Below are 22,802 nucleotides of genomic sequence, written 5' to 3'. Positions count from 1 at the left end.
TCTCCTGTATATTAGGGCTGTGACAGAGCGGGCCGAGCACTCCCAGTTAGAGTCTGCATCCTAATGACACCCTATCTATCCTCTGTATAGTAGGGCTGTGACAGAGCGGGCCGAGCACTCCCAGTTAGAGTCTGCATCCTAATGACACCCTATCTATCCTCTGTATAGTAGGGCTGTGACAGAGCGGGCCGAGCACTCCCAGGCAGAGTCTGCATCCTAATGACACCCTATCTATCCCCTGTATAGTAGGGCTGTGACAGAGCGGGCCGAGCACTCCCAGGCAGAGTCATTACAGCAGACCATTACAGTATTACAGTACTGTATTGGCCTATATTACAGTAATGTATGGATCTGTATTAAGGTATTAAATCAAATCAAACTGTCAATGTAAATAGTCCGGTGGACATTTAATGAATTGCTAAGCTATCTTATGGCTTGGGGGTGGAAGCTGTTAAGGAGCCTTTTGGTCCTAGACTTGGCGCTCCGGTACCGCTAGCCGTGCGGTAGCAGAGAGAAAAAGCTATGACTAGGGTGACTGGTGTCTCTGACAATTTTATGGGCTTTCATCTGACACCGCCTAGTATATACAGTGGGGAGAACAAGTATTTGATACACTGCCGATTTTGCAGGTTTTCCTACTTACAAAGCATGTAGAGGTCTGTAATTTTTATCATAGGTACACTTCAACTGTGAGAGACGGAATCTAAAACAAAAATGCAGAAAATCACATTGTATGATTTTTAAGTAATTAATTAGCATTAAAAGCAGGTGGGAAAGGGCAGTGTGGAGTGCGATTGAGATTGCGTCATCTGTGGATCTGTTGGGGCGGTATGCGAATTGGAGTGGGTCTAGGGTATCCAGGAGGATGCTGTTGATGTGAGCAATGGCCAACCTTTCAAAGCACTTCATGGCTACTGAGAGCGTTAACACAGTCATCCAGAACAGCTGGTGATCTTGTGCATGCTTCAGTGTTGCTTGCCTCAAAGCGTGCATAAAAGGCATTTAGCTAGTCTGGTAGGCTCGCGTCACTTGGCAGCTCGCGTCTGGGTTTCCCTTTGTAGTCCGTAATAGTTTTCAAGCCCTGCCACATCCGACGAGCGTCAGAGCCAATGTAGTAGGATCCAATCTTAATCCTGACGCTTTGCCTGTTTGATGGTTCGTCTGAAGGCATAGCGGGATTTCTTATAAGCATCCGGATTAGTGTCCCGCTCCTTGAAAGAGGCAGCTCTAGCCTTTAGCTTTTAGCTCGATGTGGATGTTGCCTGTAATACATGGCTTCTGGTTGGGGTATGTATGTACAGTCACTGTGGGGAAGACGTCGTCGATGCACTTATTGATAAAGCCAATGACTGACGTGGTGTATTCCTCAATGCCATTGGATGAATCCCGGAACATATTCCAGTCTATACTAACAAAACTGTCCTGTAGCGTAGCATCCTCGTCATCTGACCACTTCTGTACTGAACGAGTCACTGGTACTTCCTGCTTCAGTTTTTACTTGGAAGTAGAAATCAGGAGGATAGAGTTATGGTCAGATTTGCCAAATGGAGGGTGAGGGAGAGCTTTGTACGCGTCTCTGTGTGTGGTCTAGTTTTTTTCTCTCTGGTTGCACATGTGACATTCTGGTAAAAATGTGCTAAAACTGATTTAAGTTGCCTGCATTCAAGTCCCCGGCCACTAGGAGCGCCACTTAATCTTTTTTTTTTTTTTTTATATTTATTTTTAATTTTACCCACTTTTTCTCCCCAATTTCGTAGTATCCAATTGTTGTAGTAGCTACTATCTTGTCTCATCGCTACAACTCCCGTACGGGCTCGGGAGAGACGAAGGTTGAAAGCCATGCGTCCCCCGATACACAACCAACCAAGCCGCTGCTTCTTTAACACAGCGCACATCCAACCCGGAAGCCAGCCGCACCAATGCGCCGGAGGAAACACCGTGCACCTGGCCACCTTGGCTAGCGCACACTGCGCCCAGCCCGCCACAGGAGTCGCTGGTGCGCGATGAGACAAGGACACCCCTACCGACCAAGCCCTCCCTAACCCGGGCGACGCTAGGCCAATTGTGCGTCGCCCCACGGACCTCCCGGTCGCGGCCGGTTACGACAGAGCCTGGGCACGAACCCAGGACTCTGATGGCACAGCTGGCGCTGCAGTAGAGCGCCCTTAACCACTGCGCCACCCGGGAGGCCCCAGGAGCGCCACTTCTGAATGTGCATTTTTCTGTTTGCTTATGGCCTTATAGAGTTGGTTGAGAGCAGTCTTAGTGCCAGCATCGGTCTGTGGTGATAAGTAGACGGCTATGAAAAATATAGATGAGAACTCTCTTGGTAGATAGTGTGGTCTACAGCTTATCATGAGGTATTCCACCTCAGGCGAGCAATACCTCGAGACTTCTTTAATATTAGACATCACGCACCAGCTGTTATTGAGAAAAAGACACACACCTCCGCCCCTTGTCTTATCAGACGTAGCTTTGCTGTCCTGCTGGTGGAAAATCCCTCCAGCTCTATATTCTATATTATCCGTGTCGTCGTTCAGCCACGACTCTGGGAAACATAAGATATTCCAGTTTTTAGTGGCTCGTTGGTAGGATAATCGTAATCATAGGTCATCCATTTTATTTTATAATGATTTCATGTTATCCAGTACAACGGATGGCAGTGGGAGGTCACTCGCTCGCCTACGGATTCTCACAAATCTGCGTCCTCTTTTCCTGTTACCCGGGAGAGCAGTATATCTTCTCATCAGACTCATTAAAGGAAAAAGCTTCTTCCAGTTTGTGGTGAGAAAAACGAACAAGTTGGTTAGGAACCCGTAAAACATCCTCTTCGGTGCCATTTCCACTTTACATGTATGTTTACATATTTATCCATTACTGCATTGGCCAATGACATTTAGTACAGCAGTGTTTTCTGAGTGACTACCCCACCTCAGTACCCCACACATACAATTATCTGTAAGGTCCCTCAGTCGAGCATCAAACCCAGCAGTGTGACCCCTCCCCCCTCCATCAAACAGCAACTTCATTTTGGATACATGTTTTTTTTAGGGGGATGCATTTTCTTTCTTGTTTGGGACAATCTGGATTCTTTGTGCGGTATTTGTATTGTTGATATTGATCTTGTATCACTGCATTGAAGGAGGCAGAAACACCGGCACTTAGCTGTCCCTGCTGTAGCATCTGTGCACGCGATCAATACACTTTCATTTGTTCCGTACGTCTCTGATCAATATCAGATTTTTTTATATCGTACTGTAAAGTAAAGTCCTTATATTAACATAGTAGTAACATTTGACTATCACACTTTTATGTGTCTATTTTACAGACATACATTTTCATTATATAGTTGTCCATCTCTATTAGACTAACCCGTTGACATGTAAAATCTATAGGTTTACCAAACCATTAAGTAATCATTCATTGAGAGCAGTTGGATTAAGTGATAGTAAAATGTCTTAACAAAAGAAAGAGACGCAAATCTAAAGTAATGTTGTATTGTGACTACTACTTTATATGAGCATGTATTGCAATGTGAAAACATGTATTTGTAGACTGATTAAGTTTGATGAAAAAAATAACTATGATTTTATGTGTTGTACTTAGTCTCCAGGGGGTTCCTTGAGGATCTCCAAGGGGTTCCTTGAGGATCTCCAGGCGGTTCCTTGAGGATCTCCAGGGTTCCTCGAGTCACCACTAGTTCTAAGACTGTATTGGCAGGGTTGTGATTGGTAAGAGTCTTTAGTAAGGTTAAAGTGCCAGTGCCTCAGCTTGGCCTGTCAGTGTGAGGTCAGTGTGGGGTAAGGTTAAAGGTTAGGGATAGAGAGGTATAGAGAGTGTAGGTTTGTTGTGATTGGTTGAAGTGTGTCTACAGCTTGGCCTGTTGGTGTGAGGTCATAGTGGGTTCATGAGAACATGACACCTGGAAGAGCCAGAGGAAATGACCAGTTTCCCCCCACAGGGCCTTCACCGCCCCACTATCCCACTATCCCTGACCCAGCCCAGTCCCTCTGCTCTGGCCCTAACCACACTGCTGGCCTTAGGTTATAACAGCCTCCACTCTTCTGGGAAGGCTTTCCACTAGATGTAGGAACATTGCTGCTATAACAGCCTCCACTCTTCTGGGAAGGCTTTCCACTAGATGTTGGAACATTGCTGCTATAACAGCCTCCACTCTTCTGGGAAGGATTTCCACTAGATGTTGGAACATTGCTGCGGGGACTTGCTTCCATTCAGCCACAAGAGCATTAGTGAGGTCGGGCACTGATGTTAGGCAATGAGGCCTGGCTCGCAGTCTGCATTCCAATTCATCCCAAAGGTGTTCGATGGGATTGAAGCCAGGACTCTGTGCAGGCCAGTCAAGTTCTTCCACACAGATCTCGACAAACCATTTCTGTATGGATCTTGCTTTGTGCGTGGGGGCATTGTCATGCTGAAACAGGAAAGGGCCTTCCCCAAAATGCCAGATGGTGAAGCGTGATTCATTCCTCCTCCACACAGCGCAATTCCAATGGCTGTTCCAATGGCGGCGAGCTTTACACCACTCCAGCCAATGCTTGAAATTGCGCATGGTGATCTTAGGCTTGTGTGCGGCTGCTCGACCATGGAAACCCATTTCACGAAGCTCTCGACGAACAGTTATTGTGCTGACGTTGCTTCCAGAGGCAGTTTGGAACTCGGTAGTGAGTGTTGCTTCCAGAGGCAGTTTGGAACTCGGTAGTGAGTGATGCAACCGAGGACAGACAAGTTTTAAACGCTACGCACTTAAGCATTTTGGCAGCCCCGTTCTGTGAGGTTGGGTTGGTTCATGACTCCAGAGAACGTGTTTCCCCTGCTCCAGAGTTCAATGGTGGTGAGCTTTACACCCCTCCAGCTGACGCTTGTCATTTGGCATGGTGATCTTAGGCTTGTATGCGGCTGCTCTGCCATGGAAACCCATTTTATGAGGCTCCCGACGAACAGTTCATGTTGGAATGGTGGCATCCTATGATGGTGCCACGTTGAAAGTCACTGAACTCTTCAGTAAGGCCATTCTACTGCCAATGTTTGTCTATGAAGATTGCATGGCTGTGTGCTTGATTTTATACACCGGTCAGCAACGGGTGTGGCTGAAATATAATCCTCTAGTTTGAAAGGGTGTCCACATACTCCTGTATGCCACAAAGTTGGAAATGTGTATCTTAATGGGGTCAGTGACGGAGTTGACAACAAATACTCAAAACCAACATTTTTTTTGCCTCTAATTTTTTTTTATGTTCAATAGAAAGAATATTATTAATTCCTACAACAACAACCATTCTATCATATTGTTCAGGAAATCTGATGGAATTAAAGATAGAAAAAAATCTGATTGTGACAACTTCCGCCGAAGTCGACCCCTCTCCCTGTTCGGGTGGCGTTCGGCTGTCGACGTCGCCGGCCTTCTAGTCACCACCGATCCATGTTTCAGTCGACCCCTCTCCTTGTTCGGGTGGTCGACGTCGCCGGCCTTCTAGTCACCACCGATCCATGTTTCAGTCGACCCCTCTCCTTGTTCGGGTGGTCGACGTCGCCGGCTTTCTAGTCACCACCGATCCATGTTTCAGTCGACCCCTCTCCTTGTTCGGGTGGTCGACGTCACCGGCTTTCTAGTCACCACCAATCCATGTTTCAGTCGACCCCTCTCCTTGTTCGGGTGGTCGACGTCGCCGGCCTTCTAGTCACCACCGATCCATGTTTCAGTCGACCCCTCTCCTTGTTCGGGTGGTCGACGTCGCCGGCCTTCTAGTCACCACCGATCCATGTTTCAGTCGACCCCTCTCCTTGTTCGGGTGGCGTTCGGCGATCGACGTCGCCGGCCTTCTAGTCACCACCGATCCATGTTTCAGTTTCGTTTTGTTTTGTCTGTATTAATCACACCTGGTTTCAATTCCCATATCATGTTCCTTATTTAACCCTCTGGCATACATTTCTGTTCAGTCCGTGATTGTTGGAGTCTTAGTGGTTGTTGTAGGTGTTAGTGTGTATGTATGTTCCTATTTGGAGTCTTGCTTGACTTTTGTGAGTAAACTCCGTTGTGTTGCTCAAACCTGTGTCCTGCACCTGACTCTGCTACATCTCTGCACCCAATCGCTGACACTGATGAAGTTGATGTTTTACAAACTTTGTATTGTACTTCTTCAATCAAGTATAAATAAAGTAGCAATTGTATTTTTACTCAGTTTTTTTATGACTCTAAAACCCAAATGAACATATTCAAACCAATATTCATATCCTATCTTAATTCACTACGGACATGGAGTGGAGAGTTTATGGTTGTGACAATGTTGATTTCTGTTTGTTTAAATGTATCAACAGTAGGGAACGTTCCACTTCATGTAATGAGGACATGAAATAGGGGCTCCTGATGGTACAACTGATCCTGTTCATTCCTGATTTCTTTAGAATTCAAAACAAATCTTGACCAAATCTCCAGATTTCTTTGGAGGAGTAGAGAGGAGGAGGAGTAGAGAGGAGGAGGAGTAGAGAGGAGGAGGAGTAGAGAGTAGGAGGAGTAGAGAGGAGGAGGAGTAGAGAGGAGGAGGAGTAGAGAGGAGGAGGAGTAGAGAGTAGGAGGAGTAGAGAGGAGGAGGAGTAGAGAGTAGGAGGAGTAGAGAGTAGGAGGTAGAGAGGAGGAGGAGTAGAGAGGAGGAGGAGTAGAGTAGAGAGGAGGAGGAGTAGAGAGTAGGAGGTAGAGAGGAGGAGGAGTAGAGAGGAGGAGGAGTAGAGAGGAGGAGGAGTAGAGAGGAGGAGGAGTAGAGAGTAGGAGGAGTAGAGAGTAGGAGGTAGAGAGGAGGAGGAGTAGAGAGGAGGAGGAGTAGAGACTAGGAGGAGTAGAGAGGAGGTGGTAGAGAGGAGGAGGAGTATAGAGGAGGAGGAGTAGAGAGGAGGAGGAGTAGAGAGTAGGAGGAGTAGAGAGGAGGAGGAGTAGAGAGGAGGAGGAGTAGAGAGGAGGAGGAGTAGAGAGTAGGAGGTAGAGAGGAGGAGGAGTAGAGAGGAGGAGGAGTAGAGAGGAGGAGGAGTAGAGAGTAGGAGGAGTAGAGAGTAGGAGGTAGAGAGGAGGAGGAGTAGAGAGGAGGAGGAGTAGAGAGGAGGAGGAGTAGAGAGGAGGAGGAGTAGAGAGTAGGAGGATTAGAGAGTAGGAGGTAGAGAGGAGGAGGAGTAGAGAGGAGGAGGAGTAGAGACTAGGAGGAGTAGAGAGTAGGAGGTAGAGAGGAGGAGGAGTAGAGAGGAGGAGTAGAGAGGAGGAGGTAGAGAGGAGGAGGTAGAGAGGAGGTGGTAGAGAGGAGGAGGAGTATAGAGGAGGAGTAGAGAGGAGAAGGTAGAGAGGAGGAGTAGAGAGTAGGAGGTAGAGAGGAGGAGGAGTAGAGAGTAGGAGGTAGAGAGGAGGAGGAGTAGAGAGGAGGAGGTAGAGAGGAGGAGGTAGAGAGGAGGTGGTAGAGAGGAGGAGGAGTATAGAGGAGGAGTAGAGAGAAGGAGGTAGAGAGGAGGATGAGTAGAGAGGAGGAGTAGAGAGTAGGAGGTAGAGAGGAGGAGGAGTAGAGAGGAGGTGTTAGAGAGGAGGAGGAGTAGAGAGGAGGAGTAGAGAGGAGGAGGTAGAGAGGAGGAGGAGGAGGTAGAGAGGAGGAGGTAGAGAGGAGGATGAGTAGAGAGGAGGAGGTAGAGAGGAGGAGTAGAGAGGAGGAGGTAGAGAGGAGGAGGTAGAGAAGTAGAGAGGAGGAGGTAGAGAGGAGGAGGAGTAGAGAGGAGGATGTAGAGAGGAGGAGGAGGAGGAGGAGTAGAGAGGAGAGGTAGAGAGGAGGAGGAGTAGAGAGGAGGAGGTAGAGAGGAGGAGGTAGAGAGGAAGGAGAGTAGAGAGGAGGAGTAGAGAGGAGGAGGTAGAGAGGAGGAGGAGGAGGTAGAGAGGAGGAGTAGAGAGGAGGAGGTAGAGAGGAGGAGGAGGAGGTAGAGAGGAGGAGGTAGAGAGGAGGAGGAGTAGAGAGGAGGAGGAGTAGAGAGGAGGAGGAGTAGAGAGGAGGAGGAGTAGAGAGTAGGAGGAGTAGAGAGTAGGAGGTAGAGAGGAGGAGGAGTAGAGAGGAGGAGGAGTAGAGAGGAGGAGGAGTAGAGAGTAGGAGGTAGAGAGGAGGAGGAGTAGAGAGGAGGAGGAGTAGAGAGTAGGAGGAGTAGAGAGGAGGTGGTAGAGAGGAGGAGGAGTAGAGAGGAGGAGGAGTAGAGAGGAGGAGGAGTAGAGAGTAGGAGGAGTAGAGAGGAGGAGGAGTAGAGAGGAGGAGGAGTAGAGAGGAGGAGGAGTAGAGAGGAGGAGGAGTAGAGAGTAGGAGGTAGAGAGGAGGAGGAGTAGAGAGGAGGAGGAGTAGAGAGGAGGAGGAGTAGAGAGTAGGAGGAGTAGAGAGTAGGAGGTAGAGAGGAGGAGGAGTAGAGAGGAGGAGTAGAGAGGAGGAGGAGTAGAGAGTAGGAGGATTAGAGAGTAGGAGGTAGAGAGGAGGAGGAGTAGAGAGGAGGAGGAGTAGAGACTAGGAGGAGTAGAGAGTAGGAGGTAGAGAGGAGGAGGAGTAGAGAGGAGGAGTAGAGAGGAGGAGGTAGAGAGGAGGAGGTAGAGAGGAGGTGGTAGAGAGGAGGAGGAGTATAGAGGAGGAGTAGAGAGGAGGAGGTAGAGAGGAGGATGAGTAGAGAGGAGGAGTAGAGAGTAGGAGGTAGAGAGGAGGAGGAGTAGAGAGTAGGAGGTAGAGAGGAGGAGGAGTAGAGAGGAGGAGGTAGAGAGGAGGAGGTAGAGAGGAGGTGGTAGAGAGGAGGAGGAGTATAGAGGAGGAGTAGAGAGGAGGAGGTAGAGAGGAGGATGAGTAGAGAGGAGGAGTAGAGAGTAGGAGGTAGAGAGGAGGAGGAGTAGAGAGGAGGTGTTAGAGAGGAGGAGGAGTAGAGAGGAGGAGTAGAGAGGAGGAGGTAGAGAGGAGGAGGAGGAGGTAGAGAGGAGGAGGTAGAGAGGAGGATGAGTAGAGAGGAGGAGGTAGAGAGGAGGAGTAGAGAGGAGGAGGTAGAGAGGAGGAGGTAGAGAAGTAGAGAGGAGGAGGTAGAGAGGAGGAGGAGTAGAGAGGAGGATGTAGAGAGGAGGAGGAGGAGGAGGAGTAGAGAGGAGAGGTAGAGAGGAGGAGGAGTAGAGAGGAGGAGGTAGAGAGGAGGAGGTAGAGAGGAAGGAGAGTAGAGAGGAGGAGTAGAGAGGAGGAGGTAGAGAGGAGGAGGAGGAGGTAGAGAGGAGGAGTAGAGAGGAGGAGGTAGAGAGGAGGAGGAGGAGGTAGAGAGGAGGAGGTAGAGAGGAGGAGGAGTAGAGAGGAGGAGGTAGAGAGGAGGAGTAGAGAGGAGGAGGTAGAGAGGAGGAGGTAGAGAAGTAGAGAGGAGGAGGTAGAGAGGAGGAGGAGTAGAGAGGAGGAGAAGAGAGGAGGATGCAGAGAGGAGGAGGAGGAGGAGTAGAGAGGAGAGGTAGAGAGGAGGAGGAGTAGAGAGGAGGAGGTAGAGAGGAGGAGGTAGAGAGGAGGAGGAGTAGAGAGGATGAGGAGGAGGTAGAGAGGAGAGGTAGAGAGGAGGAGGTAGAGAGGAGGAGGAGGAGGTAGAGAGGAGGAGTAGAGAGGAGGAGGTAGAGAGGAGGAGGAGGAGGTAGAGAGGAGGAGGAGTAGAGAGGAGGAGGTAGAGAGGAGGAGTAGAGAGGAGGAGGTAGAGAGGAGGTAGAGAAGTAGAGAGGAGGTAGAGAGGAGGAGTAGAGAGGAGGAGAAGAGAGGAGGATGTAGAGAGGAGGAGGTAGAGAGGAGGAGGAGGAGGAGGTAGAGAGGAGGAGTAGAGAGGAGGAGGTAGAGAGGAGGAGGAGGAGGTAGAGAGGAGGAGGTAGAGAGGAGGAGGAGTAGAGAGGAGGAGATAAAGAGGAGGAGTAGAGAGGAGGAGGTAGAGAGGAAGAGGTAGAGAAGTAGAGAGGAGGAGGTAGAGAGGAGGTAGAGAGGAGGAGGTAGAGAGTTGTTACCGGTACCACTTGGTACACATTTTTGTAGTGGAGGACAGGACACCCGAGCCGCGGTCAGCCTGCATTTATCCACCTCACTGGGACATCTGAGTCAGATTAGTGACGAGGTGTTTATCACTGTGTGCACCAGGCCGACAGACCGTGGTTTAGTAGCGCTGTGTGACTTCACAGCATGCCCAGGCTCTAAAGATGTGTCTATGTTACCTGCTTCTGCTATAAACCATGATTATATTTAGAGAGAGAGAGAGAGAGAGAGAGAGAGAGAGAGAGAGAGAGAGAGAGAGAGAGAGAGAGAGAGAGAGAGAGAGAGAGAGAGAGAGAGAGAGAGAGAGAGAGAGAAAGAGAAACAGAGGGAGAGAGAGAGAGACAAAGGGGTGAGGGAATTTAACTGTAACCAAGCTACAGAGTTGTTACCGGAGTATAATTTCTCCTCTCCCCTTTTCCTGCAGGGGAAATCATTTCTCAGTGATAAAAGTGATGACATATTAAAAGTGTCCGGTTGCAGAGGAAGACGCTGAGGTGTCTGGTGGGCCGGTAGGCCGGGGGGTGGGGGAAAGAGAGTGAGCAACAGGCAAAGAGAGAGGGAAGGGGGAGAGAGATGTCCTGTGTTGGTAGGTACAGGAAGATATAGTCAAGGACAGACAGAGAGGCATCTGGGAAAGGACACAGGAAACAGATGCAGATGGCCCCACAACATCCACACAGCACACCCTATACACCCTATACACCCTCTACCCCCTATAAACACCCTATACACACCCTCTACCCCCTACAAACACCCTATACACCCTATACACACCCTCTACCCCCTATACACACCCTCTACCCCCTATAAACAACCTATAAACCCTATACACACCCTCTACCCCCTATACACCCTAAACATCCTATACACACCCTATACACCCTATACACCCTATACACCCTATACACACCCTATACCCCCTATACACACCCTATACCCCCTATACACACCCTATACACCCTATACACCTTATACACACCCTCTACCCCCTATACACACCCTATACACCCTATACACACCCTATGCACCCTATACACCCTCTAAACCCTCTACCCCTATAAACACCCTGTACACCCTATAAACCCTATACACACCCTCTACCCCTATACACACCCTATACACCCTATACACCCTCTACACCCTATACACACCCTATGCACCCTATACACCCTCTACACCCTCTACACCCTCTACCCCCTCTACACCCTATACACCCTATACACACCCTATACACCCTCTACCCCCTATAAACACCCTATATGCCCTATAAACCCTATACACACCCTATACACCCTATATAACCTATAAACACCCTATACACCCAATACACACCCTATACACCCTCTACCCCCTATACACACCCTATACACCCTATACATACCTTATACACATCCTATACACACCCTATACACCCTATGCACCCGAAACACCCTATGCACCCTATACACACCCTATAAACATCCTATACACACCCTATACACCCTGCACACAACCTATACACACTGTATAACCCTATAAACACCATATACACACCCTATACACCCTATAAACCCTACTCCCTATAAACACCCTATACACCCCACACACCCTACACACTCTACACACACCCTAAACAGCATATACACCCTATACACCCTATTAACCCTATTCACATCCTATACACCCTATAAACCCTATACACCCTCCTCATCTACCCTCTACACACACCCTATACACCTTACACCCCCAATACACACTATACCCACCCTATACACCCTATACTCCCAATACACCCTATACACCCTCCTCCTCCTCTACAACCTATATACACCCCTTCCTCCTCCTCCTCCTCTCTACCTCCTCCTCTATACTCCTCGTCCTCTCTACCTCCTACCTCCTCTCTACTATTCCTCCTCTCTACCTCCTCCTTCTCTCTTCTTCCTCCTCTCCACCTCCTCCTCCTCCTCTCTGCCTCCTCCTCCTCTCTTCCTCCTCCTCTCGACCTCCTCCTCCTCCTTTCTACCTCCTCCTCCTCTCTTCCTCCTCTCTACCTCCTCCTTCTCTCTTCCTCCTCCCCTCTACCGCCTCCTCCTTCTCTGTACCTCCTCCTCCTCTCTACCTCCTCCTCTCTACCTTCTCCTCCTCTCTACTCCTCCTCCTCTCTACTCCTTCTCTCTTCCTCCTCCTCTCTACTCCTCCACTCTACCTTCCCCTCCTCTCTACTCCTCCTCCTCTCTACTCCTCCTCCTCTCAACTCCTCCTCCTCTCTACATTCTCCTCCTCTCTACCCTCTCCTCCTCTCTACTCCTCCTCCTCTACTCCTCCTCTCTTCCTCTTCCTCCTCTCTACCTCCTCCTCTCCACCTCCTCCTCCTCTCTACCTCCTCCTCCTCTCTCTCTCTCACCTGTGATGAGTGAGTGTGGCTCTGACATGAGATCCACTATTTATTTGGACTTTAGTGTTCCTCATCCTTCCCACAGGCAGAGTGTTTTCCTCCCACATGGAATAGCAGAATTCCTGTCTCCTAGTATAGAGTTCACCACTGATAGGACCAGATACTGCAGGACAGCCAGATGGACAGAAAGACAGAAAGAGAGGGGGAGAGAGAAAGAGAGAGCAAGGGGGGGAGAGAGAGAGAGAGAGAGAGAGAGAGAGAGAGGGGGGGGGGGGAGAAAGAGAGAGAGAGGGAGAGAGCTGGAGAGTGTGAGAGAGAGAGAGAGAGAGAGGGAGAGAGAGAGAGAGAGAGAAAAAAAACAGAAAGAGAGAGAGAAAGAGGAGGGGACTATAGTGGAGAGAATATGGAACTATAGTGGAGAGAATAGGGGACTATAGTGGTGAGAATAGGGGACTATAGTGGTGAGAATAGGGGACTATAGTGGTGAGAATAGGGGTGGACTATAGGGGTGAGAATATGGAACTATAGTGGAGAGAATAGGGGTGGTGGTGAGAATAGGGGACTATAGTGGAGAGAATAGGAGACTATAGGGGTGAGAATTGAGAACTATTGTTTGCTAAAACAACCCTAACCTCTGGAGCACCTCTGGGGCGCAGGGCTACAATAACACCTACAGCTCAGAGAGAGAGGGAGATGGAGAGAGGGAGAGGGAAAGAGGGAAAGAGAAAGAGAGAGATAGAGATAGAGGAGATAGAGATAGAGAGAGGGTGAAATAGAGAGACAGACAGACAGGCAGACAGACAGACAGACAGACAGACAGACAGACAGACAGACAGACAGACAGACAGACAGACAGACAGACAGACAGAGAGAGAGAGAGAGAGAGAGAGAGAGAGAGAGAGAGAGAGAGAGAGAGAGAGGAGAGAGAAAGAGAATGAACAGAGGAGAGATAGAGGCCTAGAATAACACCCACAGCTGAGGTCTGGTTTCTAGGATGATCAGATCAAGCAGAAGTATGCGTACAAAAAACACCCTACTAAAACACCCTACTAAAACACCCTACTAAAACACCCTACTAAAACACCCTACTAAAACACCCTACTAAAACACCCTACTAAAATATGTCATCTACTAGCTGGGATTGATGGGATTAATACATCTCCTCTACTAGCTGGGATTGATGGGATTAATAGGTTCTCTACTAGCTGGGACTGATGGGATTAATAAATCTCTTCTACTAGCTGGGCTTGATGGGATTAATAGGTTCTCTACTAGCTGGGACTGATGGGATTAATACATCTCCTCTACTAGCTGGGATTGATGGGATTAATAGGTCCTCTACTAGCTGGGACTGATGGGGATTAATACATCTCCTCTCCGCCCTGGTTGTGAGGAGAGCTGGGCTGAGACTGTCCTCAGTGGACTGATGGGGATTTCGTTCCTTTCTGTTCTCTTCTGGTCAGAGCTAGGCCTGGGCTAGGTCGGGGCTAGTTCTGGGCTAGGTCAGGGCTAGGTCAGGGCTATGTCGGGGCTAGGTCAGGGCTATGTCAAGGCTAGGTCGGGGCTAGGTCTGGGCTAGGTCGGGGCTTTGTCAGGGCTAGGTCGGGGCTAGGTCTGGGCTAGGTCGGGGCTAGTCCTGGGCTAGGTCCTGGGCTAGGTCGGGGCTAGGTCGGGGCAAGGTCGGGGCTAGTTCTGGGCTAGGTCAGGGCTAGGTCAGGGCTATGTCAGGGCTATGTCGGGGCTAGGTCTGGGCTAGGTCGGGGCTAGGTCGGGGCTTTGTCAGGGCTAGGTCAGGGCTAGGTCTGGGCTAGGTCGGGGCTAGGTCGGAGCTAGGTCGGGGCTTTGTCAGGGCTAGGTCAGGGCTAGGTCTGGGCTAGGTCGGGGCTAGGTCTGGGCTAGGTCTGGGCTAGGTCCTGGGCTAGGTCTGGGCTAGGTCGGGGCTAGTCCTGGGCTAGGTCGGGGCTAGGTCGGGGCTAGGTCTGGGCTAGGTTGGGGCTAGATCTGGGCTAGGCCGGAGCTAGGTCTGGGCTAGGTCGGAGCTAGGTCGGGGCTAGGTCGGGGCTAGGCCGGGGCTAGGTCTGGGCTAGGCCGGGGCTAGGTCTGGGCTAGGCCGGGGCTAGGTCGGGGCTAGGCCTGGGCTAGGTCTGGGCTAGGTTGGGGCTAGATCTGGACTAGGCCGGGGCTAGGCCGGGGCTAGGTCTGAGCTAGGTCGGAGCTAGGTCGGAGCAAGACTATATATTTTTTCAAAATACTAACAACCCTATTAAAAATCTGGGATGTGGTTCCCGGTTATGGCCAGACGGCTCATGACGAGAGGCGGGAAGTATCCAAGCCGGTCGGCAGGTAGGCTAGCGGTTAAGATCATTGGGCCAGTAACCGGCAAGTCGCTGTTTCGAATCTCCGAGCTGACAAGGTAAAAAAATATGTCGATGTTCCCTTGAGCAGGGCACGTAACCCTAATTGCTCCTGTAAGTCACTATGGATAAGAGCGTCTGCTAAATGCTAAAATGTTGGCTGAGATACGATGGTAGGGAGATTTGAATTTCAAATCGAGCTTCAATCATTCCTTACCGACCGGTTCGACTATTACTCAGGCTAACACTGACCTGTTCAACAGCAGAAGAAAGAAAACATCTCAGAGTCCAGTATGTTCAGCTCAAGGCTAACTAATAGACACACAGGCCTCTATTTGGGTCAACTACCAGAGCCATATAACAATAAGCACATCATCCTGCTGTAATATGGCTCCACTTGAATCAATTGGAGGTCTGTGTATCTATTATACCCCCTAGCTGTATGTTAGCCCCTGTATGTATGTTAGCCCCTAGCTGTATGTTAGCCCCTAGCTGTATGTTAGCCCCTAGCTGTATGTTAGCCCCTAGCTGTATGTTAGCCCCTAGCTGTATGTTAGCACTTAGCTGTATGTTAGCCCCTAGCTGTCTGTTAGCTCCTAGCTGTATGTTAGCCCCTGTCTGTATATTAGCCCCTGTCTGTATGTTAGCCCCTAGCTGTATGTTAGCCCCTGTCTGTATGTTAGCCCCTGTCTGTATGTTAGCCCCTAGCTGTATGTTAGCCCCTAGCTGTATGTTAGCCCCTAGCTGTATGTTAGCCCCTGTCTGTATGTTAGCCCCTGTCTGTATGTTAGCCCCTGTCTGTGTGTTAGCCCCTAGCTGTATGTTAGCCCCTAGCTGTATGTTAGCCTCTAGCTGTATGTTAGCCCCTGTCTGTATGTTAGCCCCTAGCTGTATATTAGCCCCTGTCTATATGTTAGCCCCTAGCTGTATGTTAGCCCCTGTCTGTATGTTAGCCCCTGTCTGTATGTTCGCCCCTAGCTGTATGTTAGCCCGTAGCTGTATGTTAGCCCCTAGCTGTATGTTAGCCCCTAGCTGTATGTTAGCACTTAGCTGTATGTTAGCCCCTAGCTGTCTGTTAGCTCCTAGCTGTATGTTAGCCCCTGTCTGTATGTTAGCCCCTAGCTGTATATTAGCCCCTGTCTGTATGTTAGCCCCTAGCTGTATGTTAGCCCCTGTCTGTATGTTAGCCCCTGTCTGTATGTTAGCCCCTGTCTGTATGTTAGCCCCTAGCTGTATGTTAGCCCCTAGCTGTATGTTAGCCCCTAGCTGTATGTTAGCCTCTAGCTGTATGTTAGCCCCTAGCTGTATGTTAGCACCTAGCTGTATGTTAGCCCCTAGCTGTATGTTAGCTCCTAGCTGTATGTTAGCCCCTGTCTGTATGTTAGCCCCTGTCTGTATGTTAGCTCCTGTCTGTATGTTAGCCCCCATCTGAACATGCAGGTTTCAGTCTGTGAATTCATGGTTAAAAAATATGGCTGTTGTTTTCAATTTCCTGAACATTTTCTGTTTTGGAGATAAGAGGTTTTCATCAGACAGCGATGATATGAAAAGAGTATCGAGGTCTGCGGTGTGGAGTAATGAGTAAGAATGAAACCTGCGTGTTGAGGTATTATCTCTGGTCTTCATGAACAGCTTTTTGAACACCAATCAGTGATGATTAACTTTCACACAGCTCTACACTGAAACCTGCACTGGAATCGTTAACGGTGAAACTGCCACGTCCATTTGGGATATTACAACAACAAAGAAGTTACTGCAAAACAACAAACACCGTTTTCATTCCCCCCTCTGACATCATCATATGTACCGCCATGTTTTGTCACTGCGCTGCTGGACGGTGCTCACGTCCATTCGCCAACAAATCAATAACAATGGCGCTGTTTTCCCTCCACTGCAGGGAGGACCAGCGGTTCAACACCAACCATCAACCAACAACCACCATCAATGACGAATAACTTTCAGGCAGAGTAGACTACACTACGACCTGCATGTTGAGCTACGGGAACATTCCCATACGGACTTTTCAACCGCAATCAATCATGAAAAAGAACAACTAAAACTATTGTTAAGTGTAATTTATCACGAAATGTCGTCTTGAGTCACTGACATTAAGATCTGTACTTATCTATTTCATAATTATTATTATGTTTCCTGGTCAGATATTATGCTTTTTAACAATATTTTCAAAAATATTCTCATTACCGTAACAGTTTTTCGAAGTCCAAAAAGTTACGAACAAAACAAATGTTAACATTGATGAAAATGTCTGAACACTAAAAATACTAATATTTAAAATTAAATTATACAATTATTATAAAATCGGATCAGACTTTTCCCAATTTGATCTGTTTAGCCGTTTCAGTAGTGAGAAGGCCAAGTGGGGTAAAGGGGGTGTTGGAGAATAAGAACCTCATTCTGAAGGCATATTAGCAAATAAATGAACATAACTTGTTCTCATCTATGGACTACTACATATAAAATAAACTAACTCGATAATTTAACCGGGACGCATTTCGGTAATGAGAATTTGCGGTGAAAATGTTACAAAATTCTGGCGAAAAATGCCAAATGTATTTATAAAATGACACGTTTTTTTTTTTCAGATGCATCATGGATTTGTTACTCAATTTGCCAGTTCTGGGCTAGGTCAGGGCTAGGTCAGGGCTATGTCGGGGCTAGGTCAGGGCTATGTCAAGGCTAGGTTGGGGCTAGGTCTGGGCTAGGTCGGGGCTTTGTCAGGGCTAGGTCGGGGCTAGGTCTGGGCTAGGTCGGGGCTAGTCCTGGGCTAGATCCTGGGCTAGGTCGGGGCTAGGTCGGGGCAAGGTCGGGGCTAGTTCTGGGCTAGGTCAGGGCTAGGTCAGGGCTATGTCAGGGCTATGTCGGGGCTAGGTCAGGACTATGTCAGGGCTAGGTCGGGGCTAGGTCTGGGCTTGGTCGGGGCTAGGTCGGGGCTTTGTCAGGGCTAGGTCAGGGCTATGTCAAGGCTAGGTCGGGGCTAGGTCGGGGCTAGGTCGGAGCTAGGTCGGGGCTTTGTCAGGGCTAGGTCGGGGCTTTGTCAGGGCTAGGTCGGGGCTTTGTCAGGGCTAGGTCAGGGCTAGGTCTGGGCTAGGTCGGGGCTAGGTCGGAGCTAGGTCTGGGCTAGGTCTGGGCTAGGTCCTGGGCTAGGTCTGGGCTAGGTCGGGGCTAGTCCTGGGCTAGGTCGGGGCTAACACACACGGAACCTCCAACTCGATCAACTAGAGCCATATTAGGAGACGAGTGATAGAATAATGGTATTAAACAAGGATGTTGAGCTATTCTCTCTGGTCTTCATGAACAGCTGTTCAACACCAATCAATAATGACTAACTTTCACACTGCTTGTTGAGCTACAGACACATCTCCATATAACATGAGCTGAACCTGCTGGCTAACATAAACACACAGAAACCATATTCAACATCAATCAATGACGAACAAGAATAAAACTCATGACTCCAACCTGTATGTTCACCAGCAGACACCTGGTATTCTCTCTGGCCTTATTTACTTTTAAAAAAAAATGTCATATTTATTTAACTAGGCAAGTCAGTTAAGAACAAATTCTTAATTAACAATAACGGACTACACCGGCCAAACCCGGACGACGCTGGGCCAATTGCGCGCCACCCTATGGGAACTCCCAATCACAGCCGGTTGTGATACAGCCTGGATTCAAACCAGGGGGTCTGTAGTGATGCCTCTAGCACTGAGATGCAGTGCTTTAGACCGCTGGGCCACTCGGGAGCCCAAATGATCCGCTGTTCAACACCAATCAATACTGCATTTAACACAGGTTAACAGAGACATACTTACAGACACATTCACAATGTAAAAACATATAAATACGGGTATATATATTTTATATGTAAAACAGTCAGTTCATTTAATGAAACCTACTACTGGTAACCAGGCTGAGGGTTCCTCAGTCCCTAACCAGGCTGAGGGTTCCTCAGACCCTAACCAGGCTGAGGGTTCCTCAGTCCCTAACCAGGCGGAGGGTTCCTCAGTCCCTAACCAGGCGAAGGTTCCTCAGACCCTAACCAGGCTGAGGGTTCCTCAGTCCCTAACCAGGCTGAGGGTTCCTCAGACCCTAACCCCCTATTTATCATGTGGCTGGTATGTTGGTACTCTAGGGTTGCCTCCCAAACTAAACCCTATTCCCTACATAGTACACTACTTTTGGCCATTTGACCAGGGCCCATAGAGTTCTGGTCAGAAGCAGTGCACTATGAAAGGTAATAGGGTTTAATTTGGACGCACCCCAAGACTCCCCCTAGTGACGGTGCGTTTTATAATGACACTAAACCATCCTGTATCTAATGAATGTATCTTTCTCCACAGACGATCACATCGTGGTCCGGAGACAAAGCTGTTTTCCCATTCATTCACAAGTAAGCAAATCGTACTTTTAAAAGCGATTGTTTAAATAAAAAAACAATGAATAAGAAAAACCCTGAGTTAGGTCGATATATGAAGTATGACAGCCTCATATTCAGATGGACCCGTCGTTTTAGAGTTAGAGCTATATTTCAAAATGAATGTTCTCTGCGCATTTAGGAAAGGATCACATCTACTTTATAACTCAATCTGTATTTTAGGATGATTTTTGACTTATCAAACTTCTGTCATATCAGACTGTAATGTCAATTAGTATGACAATCAAGTCGGCCGGTTGAGTAACTTTTTGCTAATTAAAACTAACAGGAAAAACTATTTAACTATTGTTAAAAAATAATTGGTTATTATTATTCTATTCAACATCTGTTACAAAACTCTGATCAACACACGATAAAGATGCTATCCGAATCCCCACACCTCCCTCCCCCAACTTGTTGCCGCTGTTAGCTGCTGCGTGCAGCTATTCAAAAACGGTCTGACAATCAAACAAAACGTCTTTCTGCACTTACCTGAAGCAGCAACGATCCCAACCCAAATCCGACAGAAACACGCCAAATCTCTCTTCATTTCCAGTTCTCCAGTCCTGCGAAGGTTTAACCGATGATTATTTTACTACAAAACGTCGCGTGTTTGAGGTGTTGATGAGTGCAGGGAGAGAGAGAAAGGAGGAAAGTAAAAAAAAGTCTGTGAGTTGAATGGGACAAACTCAGGTGCGCTTGCTGTGGAACCGGGAAACCGTGACTCTGTCACCAGAACCACGCGAGGAGGATGTGCATGGGTGAAATAGAGGAGAGAGAGAGTAGGGAAAAAGCGTTTTTCTCTTTTCCTGTTAAAAAACAAAAGGATTCAGCAAGACCTGAATGGACACCACAATAATTTTACTGGGCCGGGCACATTGGACACACACGTACATACGCACACACACACACACACGCACACACACACACACACACACACACACACACACACACACACACACACACACACACACACACACAACTCTCGTTAATAACTTAGGCTAAGCCCTCCAGTCACCGTAGAGGAATGACAAATGTCCTTCCTGGAGTGAAGATGTGATCCCAACACTATATTATCACCCCCTCAGACTGCTTCCTTTAACTGGTAGGTCACTGTTGCTTCTCTTGAAATTCAACACTTCACATCCAAGTCATTTACCAATTCACCATTTTTAACTGTAACCTTAGACATAAATAGACGAGTTAATGAAAGCAATATGCTTGACTCAGTCTCCTCCTAATTTCCCGATTACAACTTGAACCTTCTGGCATTTAAATTAGTTAATGAGAGTTTATTATTATAGACTTGATTCAGTCCCCCTCCATTTATTTCAGGATCATATTAAAACAATAACTTTTTAGCAGAATTGTAAACTTGTTTTAATGGTTAACAATGTACAATTGGATTCTGGTAAGGTCATGCCAAAAGTGTCTGTCAATATCAATTTCAGCCTCAGAGATCTTTAAGTCCCTCAGAGATGCTATATATTTCTTCCATCACTATCTTCCATGCATGAGAACATGGTGTTTCCACCCAATAACACAACTGACACACACACACACACACACACACACACACACACACACACACCCCTACTCTTACAGACAGGCGGTAAACAGAGTGACCATCGGTATCACTTCCACTCAACACACACACACCGGACACACAAACACACACACATGCTTGCACGCACGCACACACACGCACGAGGCTTTTGGGAATAAGCATCTCAGCAGTATCCCTATTTATCACCATTGATGGAAGATCACATGTGTTATCAGTGGCATCAAGCTAATAACATTTCCAATAAAACACAAATTAAAGCTAATTTTCTCCTAACCTCCCCCTCTCCTCCTCCTCTCCTCCCTTCCTTCTCCTCCTTCACCTCTTCCCCTCCTCCTCTCCTCTCCTCCTTCACCTCTTCCCCTCCTCCTCTCCTCTTCTCCTTCCCCTCTTCCCCTCCTCCTCTCCTCCTTCACCTCCTCCTCTTCTCTCCTCTTCCTCTTCTCTCCTCCTCCCCTCACCCCCCCTTCTCCTCTCCTTCCCCCCCTTTTCTCTCCTCCTTCTCTCTTAATCCCCCCCTCCTCCTCCCCCTCTCCTCTTATTCTCCTCCCCCTCTCCTCTCTCCCTCTCATCCTCCCCGTCTTCTCTCCGCTTCCTCCTCCTCCTCCTCTCCACCAGCCCTCCTCTACATGGACTGGTTGGGGTGTGAAAGGGAAACATGTGTTAAGTGCCGGCCCAGTTCTGTGTGACCAGAGCCCAACATAGGGAATAGGGAATAGCGAATAGGGTGCCATTTGGGACACAGTTCAAGCTTGCTATCAGCCTTATGTTAGAGGAAGATACAGTTGAAAAATTAAAGGAGAGTCGAACACTCTAGGATCTCAGATGCAATAATTGAATAACCTAAAAACCAACGTTTGGACAGACAAGCTGTCTTCATCTGGGTATAATAACAAACACTGCAGGGTCACTAGTTTATATCGTGTCAAAGGATACACACAGGTGTCTGTAATCATGTCCGGGTGTGGCCTGATATCATTGGTTCATTCTCAGATATAAAAACAACATACCATAAACATGAATGGATAGCGTACGATCTTAGATATAATTTAGCTACATAAGCCTACAAACATTTACTATAGCAAAATCATAATAATCACAAGAATGGCTTCAGATCAAAGTCTACGTTGAGACTGAAGGGAGCAAGAGTCTTTAATTAAAGATCCAGACAGCCTATCATTTTACCAAAGATTGTCGAGGTCCCCCCTCTCCTAGGGAGGGTGATGTGTTCGATGCTGATATAACGTAGGGACGAAATCGAGTGGTTCAATTCCAAAAAGTGGGCCGCAACTGGGTACGTCGAGTTTTTGCACCTAATGGTGCTACAATGCTCTGAGATTCGTACTTTTAATTCACGCTTTGTTTTACCCACATAGATACAAGACATCTGGAAACCTGATCTGTTTCACTTGTCTTTGTGATTGTCTCCACCCCCCTCCAGGTGTCACACCCTGATCTGTTTCACCTGTCTTTGTGATTGTCTCCACCCCCTCCAGGTGTCTCCCATCTTCCCCATTATCCCCAGTGTATTTATACCTGTGTTCTCTGTTTGTCTGTTGCCAGTTAGTTTTGTTCATCAAGCCTACCAGCGGTTCCCCCCTTGCTCCTGTCTGTTTCTAGGCCCTGTTTTCTAGTTTTCCTGGTTTTGACATTCTGCCTGCCCTGACCCTGAGCCTGCTGTTCTGTACCTTGTCACACCACCCTGGATTACTGAGACTGCCTGCCCTGACCCTGAGACCGCCTGCCGTTCTGTACATTTTGGACTCTGGTCTGGATTACTGAGACTGCCTGTCGTTCTGTACCTTATGGACTCCGATCTGGATTACTGAGACTGCCTGCCCTGACCCTGAGCCTGCCTGCCGTTCTGTACCTTATGGACTCTGGTCTGGATTACTGAGACTGCCTGTCGTTCTGTACCTTATGGACTCTGGTCTGGATTACTGAGCCTGCCTGCCGTTCTGTACCTTATGGACTCCGATCTGGATTACTGAGACTGCCTGCCGTTCTGTACCTTTTGGACTCTGATGTG

The 22,802-nt window shown here is 48.3% G+C and overlaps 1 protein-coding gene across 1 annotated transcript in view; it reads right to left on the bottom strand.

Moving 5' to 3' along the window:
- The window catches only part of LOC139366104 (vascular endothelial growth factor receptor 3-like), a 196,729-nt gene extending 176,841 nt beyond the window's left edge, over positions 1-19,888 (bottom strand). Inside the window, exon 1 of the mRNA XM_071103203.1 lies at positions 19,702-19,888. Within this exon, the coding sequence (XP_070959304.1) occupies positions 19,702-19,759 (58 nt within the window). The 5' untranslated portion in view covers positions 19,760-19,888. The remainder of the gene's footprint in view (positions 1-19,701) is intronic.
- Positions 19,889-22,802: the final 2,914 nt, after the last annotated feature.

The sequence above is a fragment of the Oncorhynchus clarkii genome, chromosome 14 (genome assembly GCF_045791955.1).
Source record: "Oncorhynchus clarkii lewisi isolate Uvic-CL-2024 chromosome 14, UVic_Ocla_1.0, whole genome shotgun sequence".
Classification (NCBI taxonomy): domain Eukaryota; kingdom Metazoa; phylum Chordata; class Actinopteri; order Salmoniformes; family Salmonidae; genus Oncorhynchus; species Oncorhynchus clarkii.
Note: the sequence above shows the minus strand (reverse complement) of the source record. Positions and strands in the feature narration are given on the sequence as shown.